The sequence below is a fragment of the Indicator indicator genome, chromosome 11, assembly GCF_027791375.1.
Source record: "Indicator indicator isolate 239-I01 chromosome 11, UM_Iind_1.1, whole genome shotgun sequence".
NCBI lineage: Eukaryota > Metazoa > Chordata > Aves > Piciformes > Indicatoridae > Indicator > Indicator indicator.
This window is the reverse complement of record NC_072020.1, coordinates 8,993,285-9,016,865: the sequence shown is the minus strand read 5'-3', so window position 1 is coordinate 9,016,865 and position 23,581 is coordinate 8,993,285. Positions and strand designations below refer to the sequence as shown.

The following is a 23,581-nucleotide window of genomic DNA, read 5'->3' as shown; positions in this document are numbered from 1 at the left end:
TGTGTTCACACATCCTCACACGATACTCATTCTGTACATTGAGACCTTCACTCTCCCCATGAACGAGGTAATTCAGACTCTTTATCTCCTCCTCTCAGGCCAAGAGCTAAGCACACAAGCTCAAGCAGATACTGAAGTATGTTGGAGCAAGTGAGATCAAACAAAACAGCTACAAACAGATGCCACTGAACTGTTGGTGCTCCTTGACATTTGTTCAACCCTGTACCATGCTGGCAGCCACAGGAAGCTTCTCTGCCTCAGACACATTTCTGCTGATGCAGCAGCATCCAGACCACATATAACACTGCTGGAACAGAAGTCAATCTAGTACCACTTCAGAAAGTCTTTGATTACCTGTCCAGGAAAATACCAATCTATTAGCCCTCCAGAAGGCTTTCCTTCCTGTGGAGGTATGAAAGGTTGCTCAAAGATCCCCTACCTTGGAGCTGAGTACACCCAGCAAAAGCTCCAGGCATCAATTCTACCTTTCTTGTCAACGAAAAATATATTATTACATTGCTTCCCTGTAGCTCAAAGCATCCCAAAAGTACATAAAAATCTCAGCTTTGTCCCCTGTCACGCTTATAGATGTCAGATTGCCAGCACTGCCTACTTCACAGTGTGTAACTCTTCACAGAAATGGACTTCTAGATGAGATCTTCTGAATGATTTTGTAAGTACAGATGTGCTGTCCATCTGATGGCTGCATCTAACAGCATATCACATCCAGCAACTCAAGAGTTTCCAGGCATCATGGAAAAGGCCTCTGGTTAGAAAGTGACCCGGACTCCAAAACATTCAGGCAAGTGCTGGAATAAAATACTGAAGTGAAACATCCTCATGGAGCAAGATGAAGTGGACGATTCTTTTACTTACAATATCTGTAAAGAGAAAAAAAACCCCACACCACTAATTCAGTTTAAACCATGAAAAAATACTTTAAAATTACATCTCCTATGGAATGCCACCATATGATTCTACCACGTCTGTCAGAAAGACGGCTAGTCATAGTAATAATGTAATCTTTGATACTAATAATGCAATCTTTAAGTCCTTGAGGGTTTAAGAAGCACTCTGAAGAGTCTAATGAAAGCTGATACCAAAAAGTACATATATAGACAGTTAACACAATATAAAACCCAGCACAGACTCCTGTTGCAAAGAACATATTTCTATGCCTGGAAATACAAGCTGCATCAAAATCGTTTTGGTATTAGAATTGATTTAGGGGTGAATGTAAGAAGAGAAAAAAACAACAAAACAAAAAGATCAGTAAATCCCAGGTTCTCTGCTAGAAACTAGGGCTGTGCTTTCAGAGTTTGAAAAAAGTAATACCTCAGTCTTCAAAAGACAACAGGAAGACACTCCTGAGTAGCCAGCCTGAGTATTCAGCTTGATATGGCCTAGCTTAACTTGGTTTCAAAGATTTCTCCCCCAAACATCTAAAGCCTGAAGTTTACTGCTTAAAAATAGAACTATTAACAAGTCTTCATGTACAGTAAAACCAGTCAAATTTCAAACAGGCAAAGGACAAGATTCGCTAGTTCTACTGAGACTACAAGTATGGCAAACACCTCCTGAGCAGGCATTTGCAAGCAGAACTGTTGAACTTACTGCACAGTGCTTTTGTGGGGTTGACCTGCTGTCCAGCAAGCAGCTGCTGCAGCTTCCTGATATCTATGCGTGCCTCAGCCATACTTTCCAAATCTCTGTCTGGAGCAGAACTTGGACACCCATCCTCTGATGCTAAAAGCACAAGAACACAAGGCTTCATCAAAACATCAATCAGAAGGAATTTCAACACCTATAAGGACACACCTGATCATCACTGAAGTCAAAACATTTTTCAGAACAGCAGTGCAAGGAAGAGAAAGCCCACTTTTCCTACAAAGCTGCCAAGGATATTGGAAAAGATTTCCTCCACAAGCAAGGAACAGGCATTAACCACTTTTCTTTTTAAGGTTCCATGTGAAGACTTCAAAGTACATAACACTATTTCATAAGGACTAACAGAAGGTGAATACTGTTACCAGCACCACACTTAAGTAATGAGATCAGACAGAGGCAAGAAAAAAGGGGAAACTTACCCCAGGGAGGATTTCCCAAGTCTTTAAAATGTGTTGTTACAGACACTAAATCAGTTTCTATTTTCAAATTCATTTCTCCACTCAAGTTTGCCTCAATCACCTGCAATACAATCAGAATTTCAGGCAGGCCACTTTTGCACTGCAGAATTACAGTGCAGCTTTGCTCAAATACAAGGTTCCAGAAGCACTGCATTGCCTTCAGAGCTCAACTGTACTTTTTTTAACATGGTTTGAGCATTTGAATGTTCAGCCATAAAATACATTTCTCATCATTCCTGTGTGAATTATCCTAAACCAACCTCCCTGAAATTACAAAAAGAAGATAATTTGTTCTTCAGTACTTTTAGAATGAGTACTGGCATTGGGAAACTCATGCTGAGAAGTAAGAGACTGAAGCTGGACAATACAAGGTTTCCTGCATTTCCACACAGCTCTTCAACAATGGCACCTACAGAGTCCATACGACATACACAGTAAATGGGATGTGCCAAGAATTGACATGCAGTTGCAGTGCTGCTTTCCAAGACTTAAAAAAAAAAAAACAGCTGCACCAGTGCAAGCAGGATTTTTAACTCCTAGAATAGTGCTGAAAGTTTTCAAATTCCATCTTGACAAAGTGTCCAACCAGAAGAAGGCTCATCTATGATCTTACATAAATCCCAAGCACAATGGAGCACATCTAAGTACTTTATTTCTGTGATTAGAAGAATTCTCAATCATTTTAAAAGAGGCTGAAATCACAACCAGAATCTTCTATGGAATGGGAGATACCCACAGATGAATGTTCCCATGCATTGGCCAAGTGCTGTTAGAAAGAGTTTTTAAGCCCTTCTTGTAGTAATGATCTTCACCAGGATGCATCTAGCACATTTGTGACACTCGATGTTTTTGTTCTTTAATAATAGCATGTACAGGATGCATATAGCTTCCTTAAGAGCTACCAAAGCTATTTCACAGAGATGCATTTATTTTCCTGCTTTGGAGCAGGAGGCAAGGAAGGTGGATATGCCCAGTGCTGATATGCTACCTCTTCTGAGTGCTACCGGACACCAAAGCTCAATTCCAGCATACAGCTGTCCTGTGTGAGAAGAGATCCCCAGCACTGGAAAGAAACATGGAGGGCATGGGGGAAGGAAAGAGAGAGGAAAAAAATAACCCCTCCAAAAGACTGGCAAAGGAGAAGAGTTTAGAGTGCTCACTCCTGTACTTGCGCAATGACTGTCACTTGCAAAATTGCCAGGGTAATCTCTCAACTCGGAATTCCAAGACTTGGAAGACTGAGACTGTCCCAGTTTCAGGATTCACAGTTTACAGAAAACTTTCCATTTATCAAAATCAGTATGAACAGCCCCAAAACTAAACCGTTCCTAAACTTTAAGCTTACTTACTTTCACGTCAGGCAATTCTGATGACTGTGAGCAACAAAAATCTAAAACTACAACCAATCAAACAAACAAGCAAACCACTTTTCTGGCAAACCGCAGAGGGCTTCTTTCAAGGGAAGGCCCACCAGCATTCCAGAAATCCAGGGTGGGCTGGAAACCCACCATGTCGGAGTCTAAAGCACAGGCTGACACCTAGAAGCTATTAGCAGTATTTCCTTTAAATCTTGTCTCAAGTTTACCTGAGGTTCGTTCACAAAGACACACAACTCACTTAAAAAGCATTTCCTTAATAAAAATCACCTGGTAAGTCTCCAGCTAGCTCCCTGAAGGGCTACAGTTTCTTACCAGCTATAAAGAGTGGCTTGTAGCAACACAATGCTACGTTCTTCCAAGGGTTCAGTACAAAGGACACCACTTTCTGGGAATCCCAGGACAAGCTCTTCAGTAGTAAATCCTAAAACAAATGGTATCACTCTCTCCAACCCTCATACAGTCTTCAGGTGCCTTTTGGTCAATGTTTGACACACACCAAAACTAGATTTAACACAGAGGCACCAGTTTGGACAACAGAGAAACATGCTATACCTGAGATAAAACGTCCACAGGACACACACCTGAAGTGTCTTAACTTACAATGGAATTGCTGAGATTCTTCATTCTCTCCACAACACTCTTCATTGTTTTCAGCACTGGTAGGTAAATACTGACCTAAAAAGACATAAAAACTGCATTCACACAAACATTTCAAGTGTGGCTGGGATGTGGTGCGTTTATTCCTCTCTTCGATTCTGTCTTGTTTTGTTCTCTATCACCCACAGAGAGCAAAAGGCAAAATATTTAACTGAAATCAGCAAATGACTCAGGAACAGAGGAACTCTTTCCCACTATACCAACAATCCCTCACTCCAGCAATTACTTCAGACACACTATTCCAAATCTGTGTTCAAAATAGAGATGGGATTTTGGAGGTCAGATTCTCACAATAACTAACATCTGTATTGCTGAGGAGTTAATAGTTACTATGGCCAAAAATGAAAGAACATGATTCCCATGGTACTGTCACCATTTCTGGACTGCCTCAGTGTAAATCTGAACTAACAGAACAAAATACATCACGCCTCTCCTGAGTCGGATGTCTTCAGAATTGAAACACTCTTAGCTACAGAGGGAGCACACATCTACAATCTCAAAAAGGAGCAAAGACTTTTCCTTGCATCTCTTCTAAAAGTCAAAAAAGACATAGAGAGGATATATAAAAATATTTATCTAACTCTGCCAGGCAGGCCATGAAATTTCAGAAAGAACAGATTAGTTGGACCACTTTGTACCTAAACAGCTAAAACTGTCTAAACCTATGTGGTTTGGAGGTGCTCCTACCTAAAGCCATGCAACTCCTTTACTCCTCCTTTCCTCCACCCCAGGTAGCACCACAAAAATGAGTAACCACCCACCATGTTTTAGAGGTTCTGCTCTGTTGCCAAGATAGAAACCATGTCCTAACTCTTTTCAAACCTCTAGCCTCCAGCCTTCCCACTTTCTTTTCTCCTCCTCTCTGGCAGTATACTCTGCAGCAATAGCATTCCACTTGCAACCTCCCCTTTCCTTAAGGAATATAAAACAGTGGCTTACATCAAAGTCTGGCACACTGGGCTCTCTGAAGTCGTTCCATAGTCTTCTGGGAATAACCCCCACAGGAATGTCATGTGTCACAATCCTACTGCTGCTCGATAAGGATGGCTTGAGGGAGAGAGAAGATGCTCGTGCAGTTAAAAACAGATCTTGAATTCCAAGTTCAAATTTTTCAGACCTACTCTGAGAAATACTGTAATTTGAGTGCCCCAGACACTCAGTCCTAGTTTTCCATAGGTTCCTATCAGTCCACTACTAAGGGGACCTCTCTGTTGAATTAAGGAAGAAGTTGTGAGCTATTAGTCACTAGTATCTCTCAGCTACCCTTAGAGCTGAAGAGGTGAATGAGTGCTGTTAACAACAACCAAAAAAAAATAATTGGAAGACAGCATTTTGAAATGGAATGGCAGGACAATCAGAAGTAAACCAGGAAAAAAACAAGAAGGTATTAGAAAAGGTTGTTTCAATAATTTCAATAGCTTTCATTCTTCCACCATCTTGTCCTTGCTTTTTTGGAAAATACAAAACTCATTCTATGTGCCACAGTGGCAGGAAAGGCTGATGAAATGGAGAAATGGCATGATTTCTCTTACATCAAAGACTACAACAATTTCTATTTGATCTTAGGAAAGGCACTCAATTTGTAAGAGCTTTTCCTTAATACTGGAGATAAAAGCATGGCTGCACTTACTAGCTCCACAGCAACTCTGAGACAGGGGTAGTGTTTGTTCGTCAACTTCATCTTCACTGCCTTAGCACTCTGGGCAGTTTTTAACGCTCTTGAAAGGTTTTCAGGCACCAACTCTAAATAGATTTCATTGTGCTCTGTAGCTGCTCCTTCCATCTGATATTCGTCGAAGAAATTCCCCTGCAATTTTTTGAAAGTTGGGAAATAAAATAAAACAAGTAATAATAACAACAACAACTGACAAATAAACCAACAAAAAAGAAGGACAAGTTTTACCTATCTGACCTCAAGCCTAGAACTGAATGTTTACAATTGGGAGGTTTCCTCTACCTGGCATCATCTGCAGGAATCAAGCCAGGCTGTGGAAGAACGAAGACCCATTGCTTCAGATTAAACCTATTAATTTGAGATCTTCCCTTAGCATTTATCAGTCCTCAAAACAAGGGGTCTGATGAATGAATTAATGCTTTCCTGTCTCCAGATTCGGGTAGGCCCACACGAAAGCTTTATGCTGAGGTGACAACCAAGGAAAAGAGGATGTCTAGCCAGACAGCTGGCCTGTGCAACCAAAAGGCAACCCTGCCAAGGAAGAGTGCCTTCGGTGCCCAGCCAGGCCTTGAGAGCCCTGCCCCGTGTGGTGTACGAGCAATGCCTCGCACACCAGACCCAACTTCGTGCTCTGCTTTCCAGCGACGCATGTGTTATGGACCCTCCCGGGGCTTACCTGGCACAGCTCACACCACATACTGACACCTCCATTTGCTACTTTATCGGAGAGGATGAAATACAGCTTGCTGACAGTGAGGCGCAGAGTGCAGGTCTTGGCTAACTTGGCGATTGTGTTAATTACACCTGGCAGAGGGAGGGGGAGGTTACGGAGGTAACCACTTCGCACGCTTCGAAACAGAGGGGCAGGGGAGAAACGTTCCGTCTGCCAAACAGGCAACTGGTGCTGCTGCAGGAGCTTCCAGACACCTCTGCCTGAAGGGAAGCGCCTGGCGCTGCCTCCCCCCGGAAACAGCCTCTAGGCCCGCGGCCTGGGCCTCACGATGCCCGCCACGGCGCGGTGCCGCCAGCGCGCACAGCCCCTCCGCTTTCCCTTCCCCGGGACAGGCGGCCCCGGCCGCTCGCTGTAGGCCCAGCCGTTCTGCGGCCCGGCCCGCCCTCCTCCGCCCTGGCACACTCACGGCTGAAGTGGTTGAGGCAGGCGAGATCCACGATCTTAGCCCGAAAGCGCATGGCGGCGCCTGCCACCCGCCGCACCGACTGGCAACAGAAGCGGGTCGCTGAAGAAGCGGTGTCCTGCCCCCAGGCCGGGGTGTGCCACGGACCCCGCTCTGCCGCGGTAAGGAGGCGGGCGGACCGAGGCGGGGCCCGGCTGGCCTCCTCCCACAGCACCGCTGGAGTGAGGAGGAAAAGCGTCCCCGAGAGCACACCTCTCTGCGCCTCCGGGATGGAGACATGAGTCCAAGACAGCTGTGAGTCCCTGCCTCCATAGCTCAACGAATTTTCATCTTCAAAGCGAAGGGGCCCTTTTGCAGCAGAAACCATCAGCCCATCTTTACTTGGTCCTCAACTTTTCTGGGGCAGGATATCAGATTCTGCTTTATATAGAATTGCTGCTGTTGCTTTCCCCACTATCTCAGGGTAAGTTCCTCCGATCAGAATATCACCTATAATATATCGGTACAGTTTCACATCTTGAGGGAGTGAGACTGTTTGTAGAAGTTCAGTAACCACAGCATGAGTGGAATCATTGAGGTTGGTCAGAAGAGACCTTTAAGACCATGGAATCCAACCATTATCTACCGAGTCAGCCATGCCCCTCAGCACCACATCTCTGCATCATCAATGAGTAATTGTGGGTGCATGTTTGTACATTTGTGAAGTCTGTTAAAGGGGTGTTGTATTCCCTCCCATGTAAAAGCTGATTCTTCTCTTTATCCTTTTCCTCTAGGGGGCCCATAAAGACCAGAACTTCAACATCTTGTGCTACCATCCCTGGGAGATGCTTGCAAAGTAGCTGTTCAGTTTGCAGTGTTTAGTACAGAAGCTGTTAGCGAGGCTACAGCAGCATTCAAGTACCAATAATCAATTGTTAGATGCCATCTCCCATCCGTTTTTCAGACTGGACAGACTGCTGAATTGTATGTGGAGTGGATTCCAGAGATAATTTGTCATTTTTCCAAGCCTGTTATTACCTCAGAAATTCCGGCCTGCGCCACAATCAGGTGTCACAGTAATCTTTGAGTCAGGGAGGTTGGGGGCTGCATGGAGTACACACACCGTAACTTCCTGATTCCTGCCAGGGTTAGCATTGGAACTGGAAGGTCATACACTGACACATGGCATGCTGTCTGAATCCCCAGCCCCAGAGGAGTGGTATCTCCTCTGCCCTGAGCCCTGAAGTTCCATGGAGCCTGCCAGAGACCACTGGATACTGAAAGAGCTGAGAGGAGAGCACGAGAGAACACTGGAGCCCACTGGAGCCTGTTGGACTTCCTGCACTGCTGCTTGTGTTATTGAGGATTGGAGGTGAGGCCAGGGATGTCAAACAAACTTTGGCAATAATCAGCAGGGTGCTTTGGACACCATTGCAGACTGAGGGAGACCATCAGAGACCACCATTGGAAGCACAAGCTGCAGTGGGCATGATACAGAATCAGTTATTTTTCTGTCCATCGTGACAAAACAAAAACAGCGATTCTTTACAGAAATTCTCCTATGTAGCCACTGCCTCCCATATCTGTCAAGTTGTTATACCACAGGAGAACAGATGCAGTCGAACAACATTCACTCTGAAAGGAGTACTCCAAACTCCACAAGCAGGCATGAGCAGCTCCAGATTTAATTAACTACACACAGCAACACTCAGTGGTGAAAATGGAGTCACCACTGACATGAATGAGAAGCTTTAACACCAGCATTTTTTTTGTTTGGTTGTTTTTTAAGCCTTTGAACATGAAGTAGGTCTGGTCTTCTCTGTTCTCACTTGCTAAATACCATTACAGTGCCTTTACTATGAGAATATGCATCTACCAAGCAAAAGAAGTCCAAGAGAAAAGAACCTCAAGGACAGCAGAACCAAAGGCTGACGAGCATCAGGACTGCTCCACTTTGAAGAGTTTTCAGAATTCTACAGCACTACCACATGGTTTCTGGTGACACAGTCTGAAGCAGTATTTAAGTAAATGATCCAGCTCAGCATCTGCCTGTACTCCAAAGAACAGCAATCTCTCAGTTCATTACTTGTGTTTTATATAGACACAAGACATGAATAAATACAACAGATGTAGAAAAACTGCAGAATGACAGCAACTGAAATGTAACTATTTTTTCCCCATTCAATTAATCAGCTATAAAACTAACTTGAGCACTTAGGTAACAGAACACAGTAAAAAAAAGAAAGTCTTTTATTTAGAACAGATCAGAGTCTTTACAAGACAGTCAGGACTTCAACAAACAAAGTCAACAGTATCATTAACAATGCACCTTTCCTGAAGAGGAATTCCTTGTCCTCTATCAAATGTCAACTGCAAGAGTGTGCAAACAAAACCAACAACCCACAACCAAAACATATCCACACGCCAAAAGCTCTCTTCATACTTTTTACATGTGTCTTCATAGATGACAACTGTATTAATCTATACTTCAGGTCCTTCTCCTCCAGGAACCAGCTATAAAAGAATAAGGTAATTTTGTGTTAGTGCCATAGATGAGTTTTACAAATCCGTATGTGACACTTCTTGCCTTACAATATTTTAGCAGATGGAGACTTTTTAGTAGACCACAAGAATATTTTTTTAGATTCAATCCAATATTCTTCTCCCAATAGAGGAAGTCAGTTATTGACAGAGAAGCACAAGCCCAAAAGAATCTCAAACATATAAAGAATGTGCAACAAAACACAAAGGAGTTCCTCCATAATGCGTATTTTGATTTTTGACTTTGTTTAATCACTTCAAGGAAATTATTCTGCCTAGAAACACTACAACTCATTCTTAAAATGACACAGAATACGCTTCCTTTCATGAAGGATTTCTCCACTTGCTGATTCTTCCCCAGACTGTTACTATACTTGGAAGCTGGTTTCTTCTTTCCAACTTCTATTGCTAAGCAGAGCCTAGAAACTAATAGCCTGAACCCCTCTACAGGCAGTAGGGAGTCAGTTGGCATAGCATTCTCCTGTGAAGAAAGTAAAAAACTGAACTATAGAAAACAAACAAACAAAAACAATTAAAAACATGAATAAGGGAAGAAAGAAGAGGATAACCACTCCTTTTACTTTTAACCATGATAACTTACCATTGTGATGTTGTTTCCATTTAGCAAGATCTGGTCTAGCTTTGTGATTCTTCTGCCCTCAGGTGTAATCTCACTGAAGCAGCATTAGGAAAAATAAGTAAGAACATATAAACAGGGACAATGATCACAGAATCACAGACCGCTAGAAGGTGGAAGGGTAGAAGGATTAGATCTGGAGATCTAATCCAAACCCCCTGTTAAGCAGGGTAATCCATAGCAGGTTGCCAAGGATCACAATGTCCAGGTAGGTTTGGAATCTCTCCAGAGGAGGCGGCTCCACAACCTTTCTGGGCAGCCTGCTCCAGGGCTCCAGCACCCTCACAGCAAAGAAGTTCATTCCTACGTTTAGCTGGAATTTCCTGTGGCCCAGTTTGTGCCCAGCCTCTTGCCCCCTACCCTTTAGTTCTTGCTGAGCATTAAGATCCCTTCTCAGGCTGCTCTTCATGCTAAACAGCCCCAGGTCTCTCAGCCTTTCCTCCTCAAAGAGATGCTCCAGGCCCCTCACCATCTTTGCAGTCTCTCCCCAGTAGTTCCCTGTCTCTTTTGAACTGGGGAGCCCAGTATTGACTCCGGTATTCCAGATGTGGACTTGCTGGGGCAGAAGAGGAGGAGAACACTCTTCTTAATGCACCCCAGAAGTCCATTGGTATAATTCCAGTTTTGTTTACAGAACTCACATAAATATTTGCATTTAGATGACAGTTGTTGGAACTAACAAAAAAATTAGCCACACTGCAGCATAATCTTGACAAATTCATCACCTGAGTAAGGAAAACTAATTAGCAACTGAGAAAATCCATTGCACATTTCTGCTCAGTACATGAAGAGATTCAGCTTCTGAATCTTGGCAATGTTTTGAAATCCACCTATACCCAAATAGCACCATGGCATGACAAATTAATAAATACTTCTTAAGTCTGTCACCTTTTAAAATCTTTGCCTACACCTTAAATAAATATAAAAGCAAACAAGCTACAGGAGAGTTCAACACACAACCCATGCAACATTAAAGCTACAAATGAGGAACCTGATTACAAGTATGAATCATGCAAGAGCTACTCCATAACATGTCCTGAATCACCCTCTGTAGTTTGAGTCCAAAGTATAAACCATTCAGCAGGCAGGTATTCCAAAAGTATAAAAGCACTTTCCTTACAGATCTAACACAGTATTTTTCCTTAAGAAATCAAACATTAAATAGCATCAAGAGGCAGAAATAATACTTACAATTCTGTAACATCTTCTAACACCATATCTGACAATTCAGACTCAAGGAAAATAAAGGCCCAGAATTTAAAAATCAACATATTTCACATTATTTTCATTTTATACACATGCTTTTCTCTGTAAAATAAAAGTGTAATTATCAATAATACAAATCCATATAAAAAAGTGAACTGAAATCTCTCAAAAAATGAAGTGAGATGAAGGGGATGGCCTTAAAAATTTCCATCAAAAGATACTGACAAAATCATCAAATCCTAGAAGGGTTCCAACAATTTCTTTATCACTCTTCATCACAATATGTATGCGTGACCCTATGCATTTGTCCACGAGCTCTGTAAAGAAAAACGAAAACAATGAAAAGTACATGAGATTGTTTCACAGAATAAACCCTGGTGAAGCAGTAATTACCACAGACATTGGTAAAACCCACTAAACGGGGCGGGGGAAGGGAAGAGTAAACAAACTCTCCTTGCACACTTTAGTGCCGCTAGTGCATAACCAAGTTTCTGAGGCAACAGAGGAACACCTTCCCTTCTCTGAGAACACCTCACTGTCGCTGCTGTGCAGTTCATTCCCCTGCGACCGCCGAGTGGTCCGCAGCCGCCTTTGCTCTGCACCCAAACCACGGCCCAGAGCCACCTGCCCGGTGCCTGCCCGCTGTGGAAAGCGTCACATCCCGGCGCCTCTTCCCTATCACGGCAGAGATTGCGCAGGGACCGCCGGGAGCCGCTCCTCAGCAAGGAGGCCACACGGGTTCCGGTAGACGCGGAACTGAGAAGCCTGGAAGCACACCCAGCTTCGGCCGTGTCCTCCGCCCCTCAGCCCCCAGCACTTGAGACCGTTTCCTTTGCCATAACGCCAGGAACCACGGCCAGAACCGCAGTCACGCCCCTCTACGCCAGCCGCCCTGCGCCATCCGGCCGCCACCTCCAGATACGACACGCCGGCGCCGGGGGGGGAATCGCTCCCTGGCTGGGAGGCGCCCGCCGCAGCTCGCTCCTTTCGAGCTTCCCGCCAAGCACCACGCTCGGGCCACCCAGAGGTGCCTGCAAACGGCCTTTCCTTCCCCTCCCGCCCGCTGACCACGAGAGGGGCCCTCCCCGCACTAGCCTCAGCCCGCAGGCCAAGGGCACGGCAGAGCGGCGACAGAACTCACCGAGCGGCAAGAGCTGCGAGGGGTTGGTGGTCGCGTTGGCCGCCATGTCGGACCCAGACCGAACCAATCGCTATCGCTTCCCGCGGATGTGAAAGGCCGCCCGCGGGGCCCAGTCCAGCAGACCTGACGAGAAGATGGCAGAGCCGTCGCTCCTCGCCAGTGTTTATTTTTTTCTCTTTAGGTCTTCGCAATTTTATCACTGAATTAGGGGGTCCACAAGCGATCAGCATTGTTGGTGTTTCATTCCCCAGATTAACTGTAGCCAGAGGATCAGCTGGGAAGACTTAAATAGATTCCTCTGAATTAAAATCTTTCCATTTTTGAGCTCCCTCACACAATTTGTTTTTTCAAATAAATTTTTAATTCCATACAGAATAAAGTTTTGGTATTCCTCCAGACTCTCTCATTCATCAGTTTTATCAGGATTCCATTTGATAGTCTCCCTGGGGAGATACAATTTCAGCCTGGGTATGTGCTTCTGAGCCGCTTTCTCTGCTGCTTTACCCCAGATTATCTACCTTCCCCCAGGAATAAACAAATTCCAGCAGAGCCTGTCTCACTGTTGTCCAAAACTGACATTATTTCCCCTGGCGTTCAGTGAGCTGATCTCACCCACTGAAATGAGTGACTGATTACAGAGCTGGGTGTGGTTGGGTGCTGGGGGTATGCCACAAAGCTAGACCCCAGTTCAAATGGTAGTGGATATTTCTACAGTAAAATGTGTACTTACCTACTTAAGTTTCAGTGGGTTTGATAAAAAGTACTAAAGCCTGCCTGCAGCTCATGCAGCAACTCATAAACTGCTGAGAGGACCAAGAAACACAAATTGGCCTTCAGGCACCAAAAAAAGTTTACAAGAACCAGAACTTGTAAAGTGCTTCCTGAAACTGAAAGATACTGAACTGACTGAAGACAAGCCTGAAAGCATGCACGTGTCTGTAAGCACAACAACAGACAGGAGAAAGAATCAGGTATGTAGTCTATGTTGTCCAGTTCACTCTGGGTTTAGACTTCATTATCCAAGTTCACAGTTGGCTTCATCAGACTAAAAGCTATTTGGCCTTTTGTACAATCAAAAGAGAATGGGAAAAAAAAAAAAAAAAGGACTGACACCACATCAGTGCCCTGGCAGAGTCTAGGTCCCACTATAATGTGAGTTTGTACTAGCATCTCTTCATACAGTTATAATTAAAGGGGGCTGTGTGTGGAATAGAAAATTTTAATCAATTTTTAGAACTGTGTCTCCAGCCCCCAAAGCACACCAGAAAACTCTGGAGAGATGCAGTATGTCCTCTTTCCAGTGGCCAGAACTGCAGTGTTATAGACATTGCTATAAACAGTGTTATGTTATTCAGTGAAACGTGAAATGATCTCACAGGGGATTTCCTCCTGCTCCCAAAGTACTATTTATGTAAGACAGAAACGACAGTTAATTCTGTGTTAAAGAACAACAAGACCCAACAATGTTTGCTTCTTTTATTATGAAAGATATAAAAAACACAGAGCGTAGTGAAGCCATCATTAGAAAGGTGAACTTTTTTTTGAACCAACTTTCTATTTACATACACAAAATTCCCCAAGTGGAACAATATCAAATGTGAGACACATTATCAAAATATACCATATATACAAGTTCAGAGATTTACTATCTCTGTTACTCTATACAAGATTGTTACACAAAAAGTCAGCTGCTACCTGTCATACACAAGTATTTTAAATTAAGGTTATGAGACTACTCAAGCAAAATAAAGCAGAATTTGGTTCTGCTGTCTAGACAGTTACTTTATATAAATACAGTACAAAATAACAGAGCCAGGTTTTTTCAGCCAGGCTCAAGTTTCTGTTGTGTCAAACAGTCCATGCTCCAAACCAATGGAAGTCAAATAATGAAACTATTACTAAACTTTACTGACATCAAACCAGAAACCATCTCAGGAGTCAAAGATGTCCTTGTTTTTGCATATCAGTGATGAATTATGACAGTCAGGCTTGTTTTTTGTTTGTTGTTGTCTGTGTGTTTGGTTTTTTTAAAAACTCTTCCCTCAAACAGAAAAGTCAACATATTTGAGCTTGCTGTGAGTGATCAGAGATTCTGTTAAAAATATAAAACCCCACAATGTGGTGTGTCCCCTTTATAACTGCAGCTAATTACTGCTCAGTAAAATAAGGCACTTCTTCCTTTAGATCAGTCCACTTCCCTAGATTTCAATTCAGCTCCATTTTACACAAAGAAGTGATTTCAGCTATACCATTTGTGACAGCCAGAGGGACGTTGTTAACAACTGTTGCTTTCCAAGCATGGATGGTCTCAACAATACCTTCTGGATTGCTGGAACCCAAGTCACACAGTGAATACACAGCTGCCAGCTGCACACCCCAGGGAACACCTGCAAGATATTAACACAAATCAGCTTACAGAAACTCTACCATGCAATCATGTTTTTGGGAAACCTGCATCTAAAGAAACTACTCGTTCAAAAAAATTGGAATTAAAACACATCAACAATTGAGATGCCTGAAACCAGACCAGAGCAAGATGACAACCTGCACACAAACTCCACGTTTCATTTTATGCTAGCACTTTCCAGTTTTCCGAATTCAGCAGGTTTTTAGTATTCAAAGGGAATTTAAAAAAATGAATCCCTAGGGATTTCACTCCAGTTAAGGGTGGTCAGACTTCTATGAAAATGGCCTGAAACAGACACAGACATACTTGGAAGAACTGGGAAGGGCAGGGAAGAGAAGCTATTCAAAATGTTTCCGTAACTTCAATCAGTGCTTCACTGCAAAATGTGCTTTAATAGCCAGAATAACTCAGCAATGGAGGCTTTGCTGCTCTAATTGCCTTGCTTTATTTTACTCAGGAATTTGGACTGTCTTGCAGCCCTTTCCCAATACAACCACCTTCCTAGGGGGAAGCTTCAGCATGAGCTGAACAAATGAACTATTACTGCGCAAGTGAAAGTCACCCTTTAAGTCCTCTGAGACAGCTGATAGGCTGTTACACAAAGCAGCATAATTCCAAGGTGCCTGAAGCTATCTTGACATTGTTCTCTGTCTCAAGTAGAAGGTAATACACTTCATTAATTTCAGAAAAGAAAGAACACAAACTCTTTGCACTGCTATGCACTAACATAAAACTGCACAAGCAGGCTGCTCTGGCACATGTGTCCTAGTTTGTGTGTGTTCTCTGTACATCAGCAAAACTTGACACTGCAAACCTTGCACTAAAGTTCCTCTGAACAGACATTACCTTCCTCTTTTGCGTGCTGTACAAACAGTCCAATTACAGAGCTAATATTCTTCACTGCAGCGAGACATCCTTCCTTCACACCTATATGGCTCAATCGACCTGAAGGAAAAACCAAGGTTACTATGCATCTGACATTTGGAGAGCTGACTTCCTCATTTTTAGACTTACTGATTGTCTGTTGAAATATCAAGTGAAAATGCAAATTTCATTCACAAAACTTAGTCATTCTTGGGGCCATGTTGTCTTGGGAGCAACATGTGTACTTGCTGTTCCTTTTGTGACTGAACACCTTAATGCATTTTTCATTAGATTGATCAATCTCCCACAGGTGGGAGTGTAAAACTCTCAGAGAATGCAATTTCTCTTTCATAAATAATACTATATAGGCTACATACTAAAATTTTCTATTGAAATCCAGATTTTAACTCTGCCTTGAATGCCATCTAGATCCCTGACAAATGATTTTAAATTAAAGTTGCAGGAAGTGGCTTTATGTAGCATATAAAACCTTACTTTATACACTTTGCAATAAAGCACATGGCATACGTAGTTACAGATGATTTGTTTTTAAATGCATAAACCATGTTGGCATTTGTTACTGTGAAATCAGACTCACATCTCTCAAAACTTATGTACACACTTTCTACAGGCTGGCAAACAGAAAATGTCTGCTTAGCATTGTGAAAGTTTGGTATTTAAGGTGAAAATTTTTAAGGAAAGGGAAAAAATAAAAAGAAAAACAAAAAGGAAGAAATACTTCACTTTGCAGGCTGGTTGACATTACCATTGAAATACTGAGAAGAGAAGTTCAGCCAAGAGTTTAGACTACTTACCAATCAGCCTGAGTATCAATGCTATAACACTATCAGGAATGGACTGAGCAGTTTCATGCCCCTTTCTCTTCTTTATCCATTTATCCATAGAAGGCCAAAGCACTTTGCTGTGAAAGGCAAACGAATGTGAAAATCTGATTGCTGCACAAAGGGATGGTACAACAATTATACAATAACAAATGTAAATTGTTTTTCTGTTTACCAGCTATTTCCATAGCTCTACCTGCATCTTCTAGGGAAATTCACCATATTTCAAACACCCACAAATGTAAATAATGCAAAGAAGGTTTTAAACCCAAACAATCAAAGCTAACTCTGTGGAGGAATCATTCCTGTCCAGAACAGTATTCCTGATCAGCTTCCATTCATTTCCCTGCCACATTCTTTACCTACAGCTGAGAACTTACTCCACTGACTTAGCAGATGTATATGAAATCATGCTGCCTTCAAATGTCATGCTGAGACTTTATATGACTGAAAATTCATAGGTTGAATGTTACAAGTAGGATCTAATGCTTGTTTTAAAACATGAAAAGACCCAAGATAAGACTTTTTCATCCTTAAAGAGATGAGACCTGGTTACTTCTTACCAGCACAGCTCTACACCATCAAGTCTGCATGGTTCTAGCTAAAACAACATACCTTTCATCGTTTTAAAAAGTATTTCACTAAAAATAACTTATTTACTATTTAAAAGATGGAAGTTGTATTTAAAAAAAAGACAATTTTAAGTTATTTGCATTTACTTTATACTCAATGATTGTTAGGTTACAGTTAAATGAACAGCATCTTTTTGGAGATTATACTAGGTTATGTAGCCTCTAGATAAAAAGTAGTGGCTGTCAGATCAGGGTGAGTATCAACGATCAGGGTGGGTATCAAAACGAAGTCTTTCAAACCAAGCTAAGTATGGCAGCAGTCCAAACACTGGATTATAGGGTTCAAAGGAAAATGTAAGACATTGAATCTAAGTATTACCATGATATCAGAATTAAAAACATACTGAAATCAGGATAGTATACTAATGAGTATGGTTACAATTCACTGTCAGCACTGAAGGAGTGCTATTTACATATCAAAAGTTCTACTCCCATTTTCTAGTGATAGTGGGAAGGGGAATTAAAAAATTAGGTTCAGTCATTTTGCTTAGCTGAAAGCAATTTGTCTTGACATCTTTCACAATTGTCCACAAATAGCTGTTTTAAAAGCAGTTCTAATGGGGTTCATTTCTTGGCCCTGTACCATAAAATTATGCATAAAAATATGCACTGACTCGTTGTATCTTAAACTAAGGCACACAGTAGTTTAGGTCTCATTTGCTTGAAGTGCCCTGATTCTCTGTATCTATGCAATGTTTTATTATGTTAAAAGCTAAAATATAATGTCTCAAATTTGGGGGAAAAAAAAAAGAACACCAAAAGAAACCACAAAAACCCACACAGAAAAGCATATGAAAGAACTGCTTGCCACAATACCTTATAACATTGTCATGTGTCCAGTCCCACTTCAGGTGAGAGCAGAGTAGATCAACAGCAAATATGTACTGCCAAGCATCTTCACTCAGATCTTCTCCATACCACTCACTCAGCTGAAATTCTACTTTTGGACAAGACTGCATTTCTAAAAGCAGGTTTGAGACCATAGTACCAGCATCTAAAGAGGAACTCTGAAATTTTAGAAGGTGATTATCTTAATGCACGAGAACTCAGAAACAAACTCTTTACACGTATTTGATTCTAGGTGACCACAGCATCTTACACCACAAATTCAGCTTTGGGTTTGACTTAAAGCAAACAAAAGAAGGATATAAACTAAAAGCTTCAAGTACTTGGTATTTGTCTTGATGCTTCTACTAAAGGGAGAGTGAAAAAAACCCCTAACCAATAATACTCAGAAATCTTACAACCACTCTTTTCTACAATTTGGGGATTTTTGTTTCTGCCAGTCAAGCTTTAAGGTCAAAAAAGTTTTTCCAGTGCAGGAAGATTAGACTAACACTGCTCACTCGGTTTGATTCAGCCAAAGCAACCAAGGCAGACAAAAGCTGATAGTGACAACGAAAGCAGACATTACCTGTTCCCAGCTGAGGTAAGCACCCAAACAGGACAGTGTGTCACTGCTTGCATTCTGCCTGACAACTAATTGCATAGCTTTGTTAATTGCACCTTGGAAGACAAATATGTCAGACCATACGTTTGTGATAAATAATGTCAATTTTTCCGAGTCTGGAAAGCCTAAGGAAAAAACGAAAATAACAAAACAGTTTTTAAATACAAAAAAGACATCCTCAGGCATTAGAAGCTCATACACTTTTCAGCAAGATGACTATGAAAGATAGCACAGAAGTCACATAACTGCAGCCCAGAAAGGGGAGTCATACTAGCACACCTCAGTCCTGAGATAAGAAAAAGGACCCAAAGGGACAAAAAAAAAAAAAAAAAAAAGGCATCTTCCTTCAAACCACCTGCCTTATTGTATCTCTTTAAGAAAACACAAACATTTAAAAAAGGCTTCATTGGACTTCACTGTGTAACAACAGTGCCAAAGGACCTTTCCTTTTCCATTTTGAGGTTACCCTCCATCTTTCTTACTACACTTCACTAAGAGACAGGTCTCAGAAGATTGAAACTGGATTCTTTTAGGATGAAATGAAACTGGAAGATTCTACCTTCAGAAGCCTACCTAGTGCACTCCAATAACAAATAAGCACTGATTATTCATTTGTTACTGGAGTATACTAGGCAAAAATCATAGAATCATAGAAGGGTCTGGGCCAGAAGGGACCTCCACAGGTCATCCAGTCTGACCTCCCCACAGTCAGCAGGGACACCCCCAACTAGATCAGGCTGCCCAGGGCTTCGTTGAGCCTCACCTTGAGTATTTCCAGGGAAGGGGCCTCAACCACCTCCCTGGGCAACCTGATCCAGTGTTCCACTACCCTCATAGTGAAGAATTTGTTCCTAACATCCAATCTAAATCTGCTCTTCTCCAGCTTAAAGCCATTGCCCCTTGTCCTGTCACTACAGGCCTTTATAAACAGTCTCTTTCCATCCTTCCTGTAAGCCCCCTTCAGGTACTGGAAGGCTGTGATTAGGTCTCCCCAGAGCCTCCTCCTCTCCAGGCTGAACAACCCCAGCTCCCTCAGCCTGTCCTTGTACCAGAGGTGTCCTCCAACCCCTTGATCATTCTCATGGCCCTCCTCTGAACCCTCTCCATCAGGTCCATGTCCTTCCTATATTGATGGCTGCAGACCTGCACACAGTACTCCAGGTGAGGTCTCACCAGAGCAAAGTGGCAGAGTCACCTCTCTGAAGGTGATAGCAGAGGATTCTAAAACGAAAGCAGAGGATCCTAAATGAAACAGTAGATCACTAAGACCACTAATAGTAGTGAACTACTAAGAGCTTAGGTCATCACCAAACTGACACAGGTATGGAGGAACTGCAAGAAAGGAAGTTTTCTTTCTAGAATAGTCTACACTGCACTACAGAAAAAGGTTCTAAAGAAAATGTCCCATTCTCAGGATTTTTGTTTGCTTGTTTCTACAAACATAATCACCCTGAAACAGTAGAGCAAAGACAAGCAAGGTATTTAAGCTATGCATCCCCTAAGCCACACTATACCTTCTTTAAGGAGGCTATAGCAGAAAAGGCGAGCTCGTTCCAAATCTCCCAGCTGGCGACAAATTCCTGTATAGACTCGACACAGAGCCTGATTCAGATTGTAATTTGTGGCATTCTTCTGAGCCTTGAGTTTATTGAGAATACTACACAGCAAGGACTCTGCTAAATGCTGTAAGGCACAAAAAATATTGTTAGACTCCTATACCAGAGAACATTTTGTAGCAGTATTGACAAGTAAAAAGAACTACTGACTTATTTGCAAGAGTACTGTTTATGCAGAATTAAAGATGTAGAAAAGTAAACCAGAGGCAACCAGCAAAAGAAAACAATGTCTCAAAAACATGCCTGAAATAGGTGCAGAATAGGACTACTATTCTTTAAACATAAAATTTTCAGTTAAGTGATTAAAATTTTTTGTCCTTAAACAAAAAAACGAGGAGAGGAGTCATGTCAGTTAGAGGAACCCTCTATACCCTCAATACCCTAATCAGGGCAAATGGAGCACCCTGACATGGCTATGCTCAAAGCTGCCATGGGAGCATACACAGCTCATTGTCCAGGTGTAAGACTCATGAGATGAGCCAACAGCAGTCTCTCCCCAGATCACTTTACACACTGCAGGAGATGGGGAGAGGGTGTTGCTGTCTGTGACAACATAGGACTCCATATGAGATGCAAGGAAGGAGAGTATTTGGGTTGTGCAAGACTTACTATAGGTTGTTCAGAGAGAGGGCTACAAGTAAGCAGCAGATGAGAGGCTTAGGAGGCAGCCACTGGAGCAGCCACAAGTTTAGAATGGGTGCTTACAGACATGAGGGAGTCTGAGTGTCAGTTCTGTGAGGAACCAGAATGATCAAGCCTGAAAGACTGGAGGTCTGAGGGTCAGATGCATGTAAGGCCATAGGTCTGCACCAGCTATTGGAGGGATGTGCTTGTTCTTTGATGTCTAAATCTGTCAGTGCATGAGACAAGTGGGGAGGATAGGACTCACTTACTGGATATACTGTCTAATGCTAGCTACTAGAGGGATCCATACTGGCTGTATATATCTGTCTGTATTTTCCACTACCAGTCTTCACCCTGATCAGACAGAGGAGGAACAAGATGAGGTGTGCATTGTCTGCTTGCATGCCTATTAGGAGTGTGCTGTGCTACTGGCTGGACCTGGAAACACAACGCTGCCACAGCCTTACTCCTATGAAGTTACCAGATACAGCAACTCCTTAAACCATTATTAAAACAGAAAATTAAAAAAAACTATCCTACTTACTTTGTTTTTTACACCAAATTCATAGACAACTTCTTTCTCTTCATCTCTCATTACTGGAATCTTTGAGGTATTGCCGACATACACGTGACCTTTTATAACTGGTAACAAGTCAAAACAGGATTCAGCAATTTTCTTCAATGCCAAAGAAACTTTCTGGCTGTCAAGATCAGTAGTTTTGTTTACTGGTAGTGATGCTTCCAAACTGGAACCATGTGCTGACTTACTGATTTCACAGCTTTTGTCATGGGAAGCCTCCTGTGTTTCCGAGATTGTATTTTTAGTGCTTCTGACAGCAGCAGTATCACTGGGCTCCAGCTTTGATGGTTCACTGTCCAGCCTCAGCCTCTTTGCACTTCTTGGCATAGGTGTTGGCCATAGGGTCCCTTTTTCAAGATGATTTGATGAGCTTAGAAACAACTGCTGATTTTGCACCTCTCCGCCTTGCTCTTTATGATTATCAGCTTTCAAATTGCTACCAGTCTTAACAAAAGCCGTGGATTTAGATGCAATTGCTTTGAACCCACCTATCTGAGCCACAGGTCCTGTCAAACTTTGGCTGTCTGAAAAAGCACATCGGTTAAGCTGAATATTGCCTTTCAGAATGTTTAGTGTCCTTGCCCTTGCAGACAGCTCTGGGTACATAGTGTCCAATATTTTCACAGAGTTCTCCTGAGGAGCGCCTGGAGCGGTACTGTCAGCTGCCAACAGAGGCAATCTTCCCGGGACAGGAAGCGCGTGCTTTGGAATGGAAGTACAAAATTTCAAAGGGGAGGAGCGAATCCTTCTACCTACTGCTGCTTCTGAGGGCGAGGGAGGGGAAAATAAAAGAGCAGATTTTACTGTTGGAGTATCTGTTAATGGAGACATGAGAGGAGGAACAGGAGTTTCACGTAGCGGGGATATCAAGTCATCAAGAGGGGAAAGCAAAGAGGATGGATAAGTAGAAGACATTGCTGAGGGCGTGGTACATGCAGCTTTTGGAGGAGTAGCAATCAAAGGCAGTAGCAAGGGGGGTAGAGGAGGACCCATCTCTTGCCTAATTTTATTTATATTCTCAGATGAGCATGTCATTGGCACAGGAGTATTAGCATTTGCAACAACTGGCTGAGTTAGTTTAGCTTTGAGAGTTTTTCTTTTACCTTGAAGAAGCCTCTTTGATAGCTTGGCATGCACGACTTGGGCAGCTGTCTTGGTTGAAACAGTCAGGATTTCAGATGGTTCTTGCTTTTTGCACAATCTGTTGCTCTTTTTCAGAGCATCATTCACATAAGACTCTGACTCCAACATATGTAACTTCTCAGATACTGCTTTTTGTGGCTCAGAAGGCTGCCTAACTCCCCGACAACTGCACTCTGCATCAGATAGGGCTTGATTTGGAAGATACTTGATTTGTTTTTTTCTATTGCTACCATCTAGGATAACATTAATGTTGTCTTCTCCCATGTTGCAAGTGGTGCCAGTTTGATTATGATTATATTCTTCAGACACTGGGATCCCCGTATCAATACTGTGTAGTAGGTTTTGCTCCACGTTTGACTGAAGCTTTTCAGAATCATTTTCTTCTAAGAAATTTCCAATTGCTAGCCTTTTGGTGCTTAATTTACTGGTTTTTTCAGCCAGTCTGCTGGTTTCTGAGACTCTAGTTAACATCTGGCATACTGGTAATCTATTTTTGGAAGCATTTGGCAGCTCAAGGCTTTCTTTTGATGGCTTAGTTTCTAACAGACCTCCCTCACTATCACTGTTAGCTCTGTCAGAATCTACCATGCATTCAAGAGTATCCTCACTATTTTCAGAGGTTACTAATATGCCCTCTCTTTTCCAAGAGGCTAGGTCTGCAGGACAATTCTCTCCAGCCTCATTTGACAATTCATTTGCACTGTCTATGGAGTTGTTTGTTTCACAGTGTGTATCCATATCCACCACACTGTCTGCTCCTACACAACTGACTGCCAAAGTATTCTCATTGTAAGAGTCTGCATCTAGGACGTGTGATTTAATAGACGCCTGAGGTTCTTTATCTACTGGCTGCTCATGCACATATGGAATTTTCACATCAATTTTGTGTCCATGTTCCCTCTCAGGGCAGTCCAGTTCTCTGTGCATGTTGTCACTTGCAGCAGAC

The 23,581-nt window shown here is 42.5% G+C and overlaps 3 protein-coding genes across 3 annotated transcripts; all 3 read right to left on the bottom strand.

Moving 5' to 3' along the window:
- Positions 1-798: 798 nt before the first annotated feature.
- On the bottom strand, positions 799-7,028 carry HUS1 (HUS1 checkpoint clamp component). The gene is made up of 8 exons (XM_054385036.1): positions 6,977-7,028; positions 6,514-6,641; positions 5,793-5,969; positions 5,102-5,209; positions 4,106-4,180; positions 2,088-2,187; positions 1,615-1,746; positions 799-881 (listed from the first exon to the last, which is right to left on the bottom strand). The coding sequence occupies exons 1-8, from the start codon at positions 7,026-7,028 to the stop codon at positions 799-801; spliced, it is 855 nt and encodes a 284-aa protein (XP_054241011.1).
- Positions 7,029-9,205: 2,177 nt separating this feature from the next.
- Positions 9,206-12,523, bottom strand: LSM5 (LSM5 homolog, U6 small nuclear RNA and mRNA degradation associated). Its single transcript, XM_054384955.1, has 5 exons — positions 12,478-12,523; positions 11,558-11,653; positions 11,322-11,349; positions 10,095-10,167; positions 9,206-9,466 (listed from the first exon to the last, which is right to left on the bottom strand). Exons 1-5 carry the CDS (start codon positions 12,521-12,523, stop codon positions 9,434-9,436), a joined length of 276 nt encoding a protein of 91 aa, XP_054240930.1. The 3' UTR covers positions 9,206-9,433.
- A 1,507-nt stretch (positions 12,524-14,030) lies between these two features.
- Positions 14,031-22,993, bottom strand: ICE1 (interactor of little elongation complex ELL subunit 1). Its single transcript, XM_054384908.1, has 7 exons — positions 21,457-22,993; positions 20,187-20,355; positions 18,637-18,797; positions 18,039-18,229; positions 16,564-16,670; positions 15,731-15,829; positions 14,031-14,864 (listed from the first exon to the last, which is right to left on the bottom strand). The coding sequence occupies exons 1-7, from the start codon at positions 22,897-22,899 to the stop codon at positions 14,683-14,685; spliced, it is 2,352 nt and encodes a 783-aa protein (XP_054240883.1). The 5' UTR covers positions 22,900-22,993; the 3' UTR covers positions 14,031-14,682.
- Positions 22,994-23,581: the final 588 nt, after the last annotated feature.

Excerpts from the sequence above, each read along its gene's own strand:
- HUS1 (XM_054385036.1), bottom strand. The coding sequence starts at position 7,028 with ATGCGCTTTCGGGCTAAGATCGTGGATCTCGCCTGCCTCAACCACTTC. Across the intron at positions 6,642-6,976 it reads CTGCCTCAACCACTTCAGCC|GTGTAATTAACACAATCGCC; the intron begins GTGAGTGTGCCA and ends TCCCTCTGCCAG. Across the intron at positions 5,210-5,792 it reads TCAGAGTTGCTGTGGAGCTA|CCATCCTTATCGAGCAGCAG; the intron begins GTAAGTGCAGCC and ends CTCTCCCTCAAG.
- LSM5 (XM_054384955.1), bottom strand. The coding sequence starts at position 12,523 with ATGGCGGCCAACGCGACCACCAACCCCTCGCAGCTCTTGCCGCTCG. Across the intron at positions 11,350-11,557 it reads AGGATTTGATGATTTTGTCA|ATATGGTGTTAGAAGATGTT; the intron begins GTATCTTTTGAT and ends CTGAATTGTCAG. Across the intron at positions 10,168-11,321 it reads TTAGAAGATGTTACAGAATT|TGAGATTACACCTGAGGGCA; the intron begins GTAAGTATTATT and ends ATGCTGCTTCAG.
- ICE1 (XM_054384908.1), bottom strand. The coding sequence starts at position 22,899 with ATGGGAGAAGACAACATTAATGTTATCCTAGATGGTAGCAATAGAAAA. Across the intron at positions 18,230-18,636 it reads CTTACCTCAGCTGGGAACAG|AGTTCCTCTTTAGATGCTGG; the intron begins GTAATGTCTGCT and ends CTAAAATTTCAG. Across the intron at positions 15,830-16,563 it reads ATTGATACTCAGGCTGATTG|GTCGATTGAGCCATATAGGT; the intron begins GTAAGTAGTCTA and ends TTTTTCCTTCAG.